This window comes from Eucyclogobius newberryi, unplaced genomic scaffold (genome assembly GCF_026437365.1).
Source record: "Eucyclogobius newberryi isolate DKJ021-1_F unplaced genomic scaffold, fEucNew1.0.hap1 SCAF_17, whole genome shotgun sequence".
NCBI classification, from domain to species: Eukaryota; Metazoa; Chordata; class Actinopteri; order Gobiiformes; family Gobiidae; genus Eucyclogobius; species Eucyclogobius newberryi.
Genome location: NW_027315801.1, coordinates 27523789 through 27535570, shown reverse-complemented (window position 1 = coordinate 27535570; position 11782 = coordinate 27523789). Strand labels below are relative to the sequence as shown.

Genomic DNA, 11782 nt, shown 5'->3' with positions numbered 1-11782 from the left:
GCGTTCTCGGTTTAATTGCTATCTCTTGTCACGTGTCTTTCTGGTCACGGTTCAACAGACACAGACAGCATGTGGACGCTCGATGACGTCCCCCCCCCCCCATACCGGCCCCTCAGAAGGACCACCCCCACCCATCCGCGGCACCCACCCACAGCACCCACCCACCCTGCGTTTTCACACACCGGCTCCAGCACCGTCCCAGTCCGCCAGTCACCTCAAGTGCGCCCCGGTGCGTGGTGGAGCAGACGGTGCCGCGGACCACAGCAGACAGAACGCTTTAGAATATTAAAGTAAAGAATGGGTCTACGCCCCGGGAGCCTGGACCAAGCTTAAGTGGGGTCAGCAACGCGAAGAGGTCCCAAGCGCGAGCCTTTATAAAGTAGAAGCGCACGTTGTTCCTCTCACAATGGGCTGCTGTAGCGGGCGATGCACTCTCATCTTCATCTGCACTTTACAACTGGTGAGTGAGGAGACAATTTAAACAAGCTTCATTACATGTTTTGAATAAAAAAGTTATATAGGATTGTTTTTGTTTGGATTGATTAAAGGTTTTCAGTGACTCTAAAGCCTACATGTTTTAGGTGCGCACGCAAAATGTATGCCTACAGGTTACTCCACTCCCTGAAAGAATAGACCCATTCATTTAATTAGATAGATTTATCATCATTGTGACTTGAGTTTTACAGGGTACAGTATATCAGAGACTATAGTTGTCTCTCTCTCTGTTTTTTTTCATGTTTGTAAGCCTCATTGTTCTCACTTTATCTACTGTTTGTCTCCTTATGTAAAGCGTCTTTGTGTGTCTTGAAAAGTGCTATACAAGTGCTACGTTGGCGACTATTATTACCATGTCACAGTGTGTCTATACTGCATTGACACTGATCATTTACTGTAACTGCATGTCTGCTTTGTAGCTTTGGCACTGCATTTTCCACCTTTTCAATCAACTTGTGGCATTTCCAAGTCTGGTGCCTCTTTAATATGGAAGAACCATGACTTTTTACTCGGTATGCAGTCCGAGTGACAGACAGATTTAGGACACTGTGCCCTTGATTCATCCCAATTTTTTAAACCATTTCCTTCAAAGCGGTTGATATCACTGTTCTGCTGTTTAGAAAGTTACAAGTGGTTTGGACTTAATGTTTAATGTCCTATCATTTGTGTTGTGATGTTTCCCTCAATTACACAAATAATTACTTTACATTTATGCTTTATTAATCTATTTTTGGATTAGACAGATCCATTTCTGAAATCCACAGCAAAAGCTACACTGGTTGGATAGCCTTAAACCTAAAAACCAGTGGTGTGTGGACTGTGACATTTAAGAAGATAGTAGCTTCCCATTGACTGCAGGCCAGCTTGGCTCTGTCACTACCTCTGAGTGGAGTTTACTTGACAGGGTGTGACAATGTTATTTATGGTGGTATTAAAACTGAGTTTGCTCACAGAAGAAGCCCTGCAAGTAAATGCCACCTTTCATAGCTCGGAGGGGCCGTAAAATCTACCCAAACACAAAGAAGTTAATAAAACGTGTAAGGGTTTGGCACGGAGAGTTACTTAAGGGCACGAAATACAAATAGAGCAATATGAATGTTCATTTAAAGCAGCATTTTTCATTATATTGTAAGCCGTATTAAATGGAAGCGTTTTCTCGAAGCCTTTTGCTGCCTCCAGGCTAAGAAACCCATCTCTGCTCTTCGTCATCACAATATAAACCAGAGAGAAGATTGTCTGCATTTAAGTGAATGCATTATGTGAGCTTACAGTCAATATTTAGATGTTCCTTTTGACATACTAATGCAATTTAACTTGTGTTTTATGTGGAAATCTCTGTCAGAAGGACGTTTTTAGCAATACAAATATTACCTTACATGTCTTTAGGTCATATGTCATTTAGGGCCGTTTGTGTGAGGAAGTGAACTCATCTCGAGGGTCACACTTGTTTTCCCTTCAAAGTCCTCATACCTCTTTGCCTCATTAGAGTGAAAGAGGTCGGCCATTTGTTGAGGACTTTATTATACTGTCAGTGGGCTGCCTAAAAAGTCCCAGAAGGCTCCTAGAAATTGCATTATTTCCCCCTGAGGCAGCATTTCTGGATGAGCTGACATTTCCTCCTCCACAACTTAACCCACACGAGGGGCGAGACCTGCGCTGTCCCACCTCTCCCAAAGGTCATGGGGGTGTATGTCTCTGCGCAGGTGTCGGCGTATGTCCACATGAGCGTGCGAGTCGCCCTGCGCACCAGACACACGGGACTGTGCTCTTTTGCCCGACCCAAACCTATGCATCGCCAATGAGTCTGGCCGTTCCCCCTGTCCATTACGGGCTAAAACTACCGTTAACAAAACAACATGTCCCGCTCCTCAGATGTAAAAATAGCCCCTGTGAACCGCCATGCTCCGTGCTAATTATCCAGACAGAGTGCTTTGATCAAACGTCTTTTGGCATCTCGGCCATGGTCTAATTGAATTGTGGTCTGCTTTCCTCATCAACAGGCCTTAGTGGTGCATGGGGCACATCTCTCTGGGACAGAAGGCAGCCCATAATGAGCCGCTATTGATTGAGATGCCTTGGTTATTCCTCCCTTTGTAGCCTAACTATTCCAGACAGTGGAGCTGGACGGATGACAAAGTCTCCATCAACCTCCTGACAATGAGCAACTCTTGGATCCAGGCCTAACTCTGTCTGTTTGATTATTTGGTTTGGTGTACAGGAAAATCATTGAGGCAATTTGTGTTTTGTGTTTGCGGCGACCTTAAATTGACCCTCCAGTGAAGTGCTTTGTGATTTGGGGTTGGCTCCTCCACAAACAAGAAAATACCCAGACTTCATCCATGACAATCTATGATAACATATTCTGATCTATGATAACATATTCTGAAACGCGTGTGATTCTTGTAGTTCATCAGTTCATACTTAAGACTCTAATGTGAACTTTGGACAGAACCCTAACATTAAAACATTAAAACATCGCAATGCTACACTCTAGGAAAATATTCTCAAATGAGAGCGCTTCCAAGAAAAAAACCTGTTATCCCTAACGACCATGTGCTTGATTAACGTCATACACAACATTGGGGCTCATTTCACTGATATTCCAATTCTACATATTACACCAGTATTATAGTTCATACTGCTATAGAAAGAGATTGCAGCTGCACAAAGCTAACACTTACCAGATTCTTTAGCGGTGGAGGTGCTGAAACGATTGTATTCAACATTATGTCAGAGCCACAGAATACTTAGATCACCTTGACATTCAATTCATACCAAATTGTCATTCATCTGCTCCAAAACGCAGTACCTGTTCCTGAATGTGCTTGTGTGATCAGTGTGTTTCCTTGGCAGTGCCAGTGTGATGGAGGAGATTGGCCTTAGGACAGTGGTTGGTAACTGGTCTTTTACCTCTTTCATACATGTCTCTGTGGAACTGCAGCTGTTATTAAGGAAGGCCCGTCCAAGTCTCTCTGGACCTGTCGTGCACAAAGAAGTGTGTGTCACCATAGACCTAAAGCACAGCTTGTCCCATAGACCTAACGCACAGCTTGTCCCATAGACCTAATGCACAGCTTGTCCCATAGACCTAAAGCACAGCTTGTCCCATAGACCTAACGCACAGCTTGTCCCATAGACCTAATGCACAGCTCGTCCCATAGACCTAATGCACAGCTTGTCCCATAGACCTAAAGCACAGCTTGTCCCATAGACCTAACGCACAGCTTGTCCCATAGACCTAATGCACAGCTTGTCCCATAGACCTAATGCACAGCTTGTCCCATAGACCTAAAGCACAGCTTGTCCCATAGACCTAATGCACAGCTTGTCCCATAGACCTAATGCACAGCTCGTCCCATAGACCTAATGCACAGCTCGTCCCATAGACCTAATGCACAGCTCGTCCCATAGACCTAATGCACAGCTTGTCCCATAGACCTAACGCACAGCTTGTCCCATAGACCTAATGCACAGCTTGTCCCATAGACCTAATGCACAGCTCGTCCCATAGACCTAATGCACAGCTCGTCCCATAGACCTAATGCACAGCTTGTCCCATAGACCTAACGCACAGCTTGTCCCATAGACTTAATGCACAGCTTGTCCCATAGACCTAAAGCACAGCTTGTCCCATAGACCTAATGCACAGCTCGTCCCATAGACCTAATGCACAGCTTGTCCCATAGACCTAATGCACAGCTCGTCCCATAGACCTAATGCACAGCTTGTCCCATAGACCTAAAGCACAGCTTGTCCCATAGACCTAACGCACAGCTTGTCCCATAGACCTAATGCACAGCTTGTCCCATAGACCTAATGCACAGCTCGTCCCATAGACCTAATGCACAGCTCGTCCCATAGACCTAATGCACAGCTCGTCCCATAGACCTAATGCACAGCTTGTCCCATAGACCTAACGCACAGCTTGTCCCATAGACTTAATGCACAGCTTGTCCCATAGACCTAAAGCACAGCTTGTCCCATAGACCTAATGCACAGCTCGTCCCATAGACCTAATGCACAGCTTGTCCCATAGACCTAATGCACAGCTCGTCCCATAGACCTAATGCACAGCTTGTCCCATAGACCTAAAGCACAGCTTGTCCCATAGACCTAACGCACAGCTTGTCCCATAGACCTAATGCACAGCTTGTCCCATAGACCTAATGCACAGCTCGTCCCATAGACCTAATGCACAGCTCGTCCCATAGACCTAATGCACAGCTCGTCCCATAGACCTAATGCACAGCTCGTCCCATAGACCTAACGCACAGCTCGTCCCATAGACCTAACGCACAGCTCGTCCCATAGACCTAACGCACAGCTCGTCCCATAGACCTAATGCACAGTTTGTCTCATGCGGTGACCACATTTTTTGGACATAAGCTTTAGAATACTGCAGTACTTAACCCATCAGTATTTCTAAACTTGACAATGTGGTGCTCAGTCCCTCCTTTTGTTTTAAATCACTTAAGGTTTTTGGCCATCATTGTCTTATACCCTAATATTGTATTATACTGTGTCAATTAAGTACACATCACTGCTGAAGTATTACCACCACTAAACAATTGTATCATTAATATAGATTGTGATTTTAAGGCTGGAGCAGAGGAGTGTTAATGTGTTTCATTTAGGATAACACCTTGCTTCTGGGTGAAAAATTAAGTTCCTAACCTTGTCATCCATTGTCTTTGGGCCATTTTCCTCTCCACTGAAGGCTGTGAAGGTGACTAATTACAGCAGTGTGTGTGTGTGTGTGTGTGTGTGTGTGTGTGTGTGTGTGTGTGTGTGTGCGTGCGTGCGTGTGCGTGTGTGTGTGTGTCTGATTTCACATGACCCCTTGTGCTCAGTCCTGATTGTGGTCTTGACCCAGTCTCTGTTGATTGCTCTTGTAACTCAACAAAGGCTCATCTGCAATAGAAAAACTGCACATCCAGACTAGTTTTTTATAACCAATTCTTAAAAAGAGCAATTGCAAATGTGTTGTTTTCTTATTGCAGCACCACCGTGTAACCACCATCCTACTGCAGTCTTTTAAGATACTTTTAACACAAATATATGATGTATTGTTTACATAGATTCCTCTGGTCATCACTGGCTTGTTTGTGTTGACTTTTTTTTTTTAATCTTGTTTATGTTCTTGTTAATTATAGTCCTACTGTAGCCCTCAACTTGGCCTTGTCCTGGCACTCAGTCAACAAAAGATTATTTATTTGAGCAAATTGTAAGCTGTAAAAAACAATCGAACGCACCTTGCAGGAATCAAACGATTTAGTTTTCCTCTTCAGGTTTTTGAGACAAAAATGTTTTTGATACTAGAATTATCATGGCGTATCCAGCGCTCGTTGTGTCATGTGAGAAATTACAACCTTTTTACAGAAAGCCACATTTTTCCCACACATTTGTATGATTTCCCTTATTGCAAGTTTTTGTCAGCGTAAGTGAAAAAAACAGTATCTTGTAGATATGAGACTGTCTGAATAATAAAATCCCTTTCTGGCAGTAGACTTTTGCAGCTCCCCTCGGCATATCATTAGTGCACCTTGGAGCGAACACAACCTGGATGTGGAGGGAAGAGACGCATGAGTTGAATGTATAATGAAAGCCTTAACCCCGCCTCTTTCTCGTATCCTTTGTGGACTCACTACAAAGGCCTGTGTTATCTTTACTGTTTTATTTCACTCCCCTGCGCTGTCGAGAGCCCATTTTATTCCCCGTTTGGGTCTCTATGGTTAGAATATATCTAAATTATTGATCAGATTTATCAGCATGGCAATGAGATCCAGGGAGACGCAGAGGGAGAAATAAAGTGCGATGGGGGGGAGGGGGATGGCTGACCCCTTCACCTCTGACCAATTATGAGCACGACCCCTGAGAGGTATTTCCATATCCTTTTTATTAACATGTTTTATCCTGTGCTGGGGTTAATACCATACTTTTATAATAAAAGGAAGCAACCTGGAGGTAATTACACTGTCAAATGGAGAAACGTGTCAGTGTGAGCGGTTTTTAATAATGCTCATTAATAATTGTTATAGGTGATGGTCTAGAATAGTGAGAGGATTGCTGTAGGTACTGTGTGTTCTTCCTGCCATAGTTTTTTTTTATATATTTATTCAATATTTTACCAGGTAGGTCAGTTGAGAACACATTCATTTACTATGACCGTCTGGCCAAGAAGCAGCACAAGACCAACACAATCATTCAATCATTATCAAGCATTAAAACTGTTGGTGAAATGAAAAAGTGTAGTGTTAAAACATGCAAAATACTCCAGATTGAGTTTTTGAATACAGTGAGAAGAACAAAGAAACTGAGCTTTTTGTTAGTTCGTTACAATTAGGGATGGGCATTATGACAAAAATATATTTAAACATATAAGTTGAGGTTTAATTATCAGACAAATATGAAATCTCTGTCAAATTTATCACAAAATGTCAGGAATAACACCATATTCCCTTATTTTAAAGTGTACAATATACATTTTTTTCCCAACAAAATGCTATATAGTCAATATTCAAACTGTGCATTTATTCATAACAACGTTCACAATTTAATCTAAAATGTGATATGGAAACTACATTATCCTCTTAGCTCAAAAACAGATCGGGCTCTCTGAGAACTGCTTTTTATGGTACACATCCCGCTCTTGGGCAACTGTCTCTCTAAACATAGACAACCCTATACTTTATATAGTCTTTAACTCCACCACACACACGACCCGCCCAAAATGGTAAATTACCGGTTGTCATTGATGTTTGTTGAAAATCTGAAATCTTCTGTGACTTTGGAGATTCGTCACTTGGGAAAGGAGCAGTGGGTCCTGATTTGGATCGCTTGTGCACTCTGCATTTTGGTATACGTAATAACACACTCTTTGTCCCGGGAGGCCCCTTTTACCACCCCGCACCATCTTAATGTCTTCAATTTAGCGGACCATTAATCACGTGGTTATAGTGAAATCCTTGGGCTGCTGATTTTGCGTGCGTCCTCTCAGTTTGGCTTTGTGTGTTCCACCTCAGTGACACCGCAGAGGCCGTAATGGAAATGTAGCTCCAAATATTTACAAAAAACATCCTTCTCTTTCTAGTCCAGTGAGTACAGAGGTGTTATTTTTTTTAGCATGTTCATCTCGCTCAAATCTTCTCAAAATTGGTGATTGTCAGATAAGGTCACGGGTGTTTTCAGCTCTGGTGTTTAGCGGTAAAAGGATGGGACTGCGGGGTGCTAAGCTGACTTCAAGAAGCAGAGATGATGATGTGATGAAAATAGCAACGTTATTGACTCAATTAGGGGCGTGACGGCACAAACTGCTGCTGATGGTTATGTTCCCTGTCAGGGCAGAAAAGGAAACGCTGGATAAAATGCTTAGATGCCCTAAATGTGTTTGTTAGTGACTTAAACTAGATTCAAAATGATGAGTACTTGGACCTTGGACCTTTCGAGCCAGAACAGGGCACAGTTGTTTGTATACTGAGCTAATGCAGCAAACAATTCCTCTCAAATCTCCAAAGTGCTTCACTTATTGATTTAGCAGAAGTGCTGTTTATTAGTCCATGTTTCTCTTTTAGTTTTTTGCTCATGATTGTTTTGACACGAGCGGATCGTGCATGTCTCTGATTGGTTTATCCACCTGTCAGTTGCGCTCATTGGAATCAGGACTTGACCTGGTTCCAGACTTCACGTCTTTAGAATCAGAATCAGAAAAAGGTTTATTGCCGTTGACGATGAAGAGAATTCACAAATTACAGACTGACTTTGGTGGTAAGGTGCAACACAACAATGAATAATATAATATGTGAAAGAAGGAATGCATAAAATTAAGAATTTACTAAGAAAATAAGGAAAAGAGTGTGTTCTTGGCCAGTTTAGTTTTTAGATTCCTAAATGGCGTTCTCTTTCCAGTATCCGCACATTCTCTGCGATCAAAGCTGTTTCAATTAATTGTTTTATCAAGGTTATTATGATGGATCACAGGTAATCAAAATCTTCAGTTCAGTTTCAAGAATCACAGTCTGTAATCAATGTTTTTGGCCAAACTTCAAGGCAATCCTTTTGTAGTCCCAGTGTTCAGCCCCAGTTCAACCGAGGCGACCACATTTCAAACAGAGAAGAGACGGCTTCCGAAGGCTCGCTGCCCTTTAATCCTTGTCTTTGCTCGGCCAGACCAGAAAACACCAAGGGCTATCAATGCATAGAACTCCCCATGTACACAAGCCCACACACCATTTGTTACACAGGGCCTAAACCACAGCACAATGACTCCATCCAGGCGAAAGGTGAAAATAGGATTGGAAGGGCAAGAGAGGAAGGCTGCAGGGAAGAGGAGACAAGTCGAGGCAGAGCGCACTTGGACACTTACGAAATAGCCAGCGCCTGACTCACAACTAATCTTTTCTTCTGAGTTTTTTAGCGACATTTAAGCGTCCCCTTTAGCCATGGAGCAACTTTGTGTGAAAATGCGCTAAACTATTCACTCCCCTCGGCCATTGGTTAATCCACATCAAGTTGGTGCTAGCTTTTTATGGAAATAATGAAAAAGTTCTCAGCAGGCAGGCGGCGGGGCAATGCATGATTCAAGGAGCGAAACTTTTTGTGATGACCCAGAAAAGTTTTAATGCATTTTAATTTCAAGTTCAAAAATGCATTGATGCACAGTCTGTAAACATACTGCATTTTTAACATTATTTATAAAGACACATTTTAACACATTGAAGTTGAGCTGACATAATACACTCCTTTTGTTTCACATGTGTCATGGAAATAAACAAATCTTATGGTACAGTACTGTTTGCGTTTGGTTTTTCTTTTGTCTTGTGTGGCGCGGCGGAGGGCGTGGGGACCAGACTCACTCTTTGCAAAGATTTGAAGACGTGTGTATTCTGGATCCCGTTGTACGCTAATATATAGAGAGTTTTCTTTTAGGAATGTAACAATGTTCAAATCGCAAGTACAATATTATCATGATAACATTTTTATTGCTAAACCGAACTGTAGATATGCAATTTTGACAAGCTTATGGTGTGAATAAGATAAGACAAGATAATCCTTTATTGTCCACACATGGGGAATTTTTTTAATAGAAGAACTCTTTTAAACAAAACAAATAACTCTATTAACAAAATTCCTCTCATATATTAATAGGGAATGGAGCAAAAAATAAAATGAAATATAAAGATAAAAATAAAATAATAATAATAATAAAGTAAAGTAAAAAATAGCTAGCATAAGACTAAATAATACTAATTGTTAATTATTAACTAACAAAACACTCTTATTTACATCAGTTGTATGCACATGAGTATGGCCTAACAATAATGACATGCCATTCAAAAACACAATGTCTCCATTTGGTCTTCACTAAAATAGAGCAAAGGATTATGGTCTCCGTTGTTCCCTCTGTTGTTTTTTGTCTCAAGTAGTTGCAATGTTTAATTTAATTCCATTTTTATATTTTCATCTACAACACACAGTCCTTTTATGTGGCAATACAGCTGCTAAGCAACTGAGCCACTATGGTCAATACATGTGTCAATCTGTTGTGTTAAAGCACTTTTGAATTTTGTATTTAACATCTCTTAACATGTCCATTGGTTTAACATTAGGCTGAGCGATGACGTCACAATCCCGAGCTCTATTGGCCTCAATGCTGAAAACAACCCACACGCCACAGCCTCTCATTCTTGTCTGTGTTCGGTGATCTCAGTTACTGCTACATTCATTCACCGTTACATCCACATCAAAAACTGAACCTGTTGGCGAGCAGTGGAAAGTCGTGTTAGTTAAGATGTAATGTGATCATGTTGTGATGTGAAGAGTCATCGTTCCTCTGATCTGCTGGCAGTGGTCCAGGCCCGCGCTGCCGGAGCCTCTGTCTGAGCTCGATGACAGCGGCATGACTCACGGCCCTGCAGCGCCCTCTGATCATGTCTCTCAAGTGTACTATTGATGACACATCGCCAATAGAAACCGGTTACGGAAGTGCCATTTACTGATAAGTCACTCAGGGCGCATTCACACTTGTGCTTGTTTGATCCTGGTTTGATCCCAGTTGAGTCCCGATGTAGACTTGGTTTGGTCCTGATGTAGACTTGGTTTGGTCCTGATGTAGACTTGGTTTGGTCCTGATGTAGACTTGGTTTGGTCCTGATGTAGACTTGGTTTGGTCCTGATGTAGACTTGGTTTGGTCGATGTAGACTTGGTTTGGTCCTGATGTAGACTTGGTTTGGTCCCGATGTAGACTTGGTTTGGTCCCGATGTAGACTTGGTTTGGTCCTGATGTAGACTTGGTTTGGTCCCGATGTAGACTTGGTTTGGTCCTGATGTAGACTTGGTTTGGTCCTGTTGTAGACTTGGTTTGGTCGATGTAGACTTGGTTTGGTCCTGATGTAGACTTGGTTTGGTCCTGATGTAGACTTGGTTTGGTCCTGATGTAGACTTGGTTTGGTCCTGATGTAGACTTGGTTTGGTCGATGTAGACTTGGTTTGGTCGATGTAGACTTGGTTTGGTCGATGTAGACTTTGTTTGGTCCTGTTGTAGACTTGGTTTGGTCGATGTAGACTTGGTTTGGTCCTGATGTAGACTTGGTTTGGTCCTGATGTAGACTTGGTTTGGTCCTGATGTAGACTTGGTTTGGTCGATGTAGACTTGGTTTGGTCGATGTAGACTTGGTTTGGTCCTGATGTAGACTTGGTTTGGTCCTGATGTAGACTTGGTTTGGTCCCGATGTAGACTTGGTTTGGTCCTGATGTAGACTTGGTTTGGTCCTGATGTAGACTTGGTTTGGTCCTGATGTAGACTTGGTTTGGTCCTGATCTAGTCCTGGTCTATGTTTATTTCCAGGCGTTGTCCCAGTTTATAGTCCCTATTTTAATGTGGTACATCTACAACACACCCTCAGAAGAAAGGCACATACAACAGACTTTCAGACTAAAAAACGTCTTAGTTCGCATGGTATTAACCACTGTATCCCCCTCATCTGGCCTTTTACTGTGCAATAGTTAGATTGACAAGGTCTGGAATGAATTGTTGTCTGTCAAGTCGTGTATCTGCTCTATCCCTCTCTTTCTTGCTCTCTTTCTCTCTCTCTCCTTTTTACACTATAGCGTAAAACACATACTTTGAAGACGTAAATCTACAGTAGGAAGCGGTAGAAGAAGCTAGACACACAACTATAGTAGGTGGCAGTAAATGTGCACATTTTCAGTTTCATGCCAATTGCCATTAAAAGTAACAGAAGAAGAAGAAGTCGCATATCCAAGTCCTTCATCTAGAATAAACATTAA

At 42.3% G+C, this 11782-nt stretch overlaps 1 protein-coding gene across 2 annotated transcripts in view; it reads left to right on the top strand.

Annotated features, from left to right (window-relative positions):
* Nucleotides 1-206: 206 nt before the first annotated feature.
* nkain4 (sodium/potassium transporting ATPase interacting 4) overlaps nt 207-11782 on the top strand; it is a 42423-nt gene continuing 30847 nt past the window's right edge. For both annotated transcript variants that reach the window (XM_072449759.1, XM_072449758.1), the window contains exon 1: nt 207-460. In XM_072449759.1, the coding sequence (XP_072305860.1) occupies nt 407-460 (54 nt within the window). In that variant the 5' untranslated portion in view covers nt 207-406. The remainder of the gene's footprint in view (nt 461-11782) is intronic.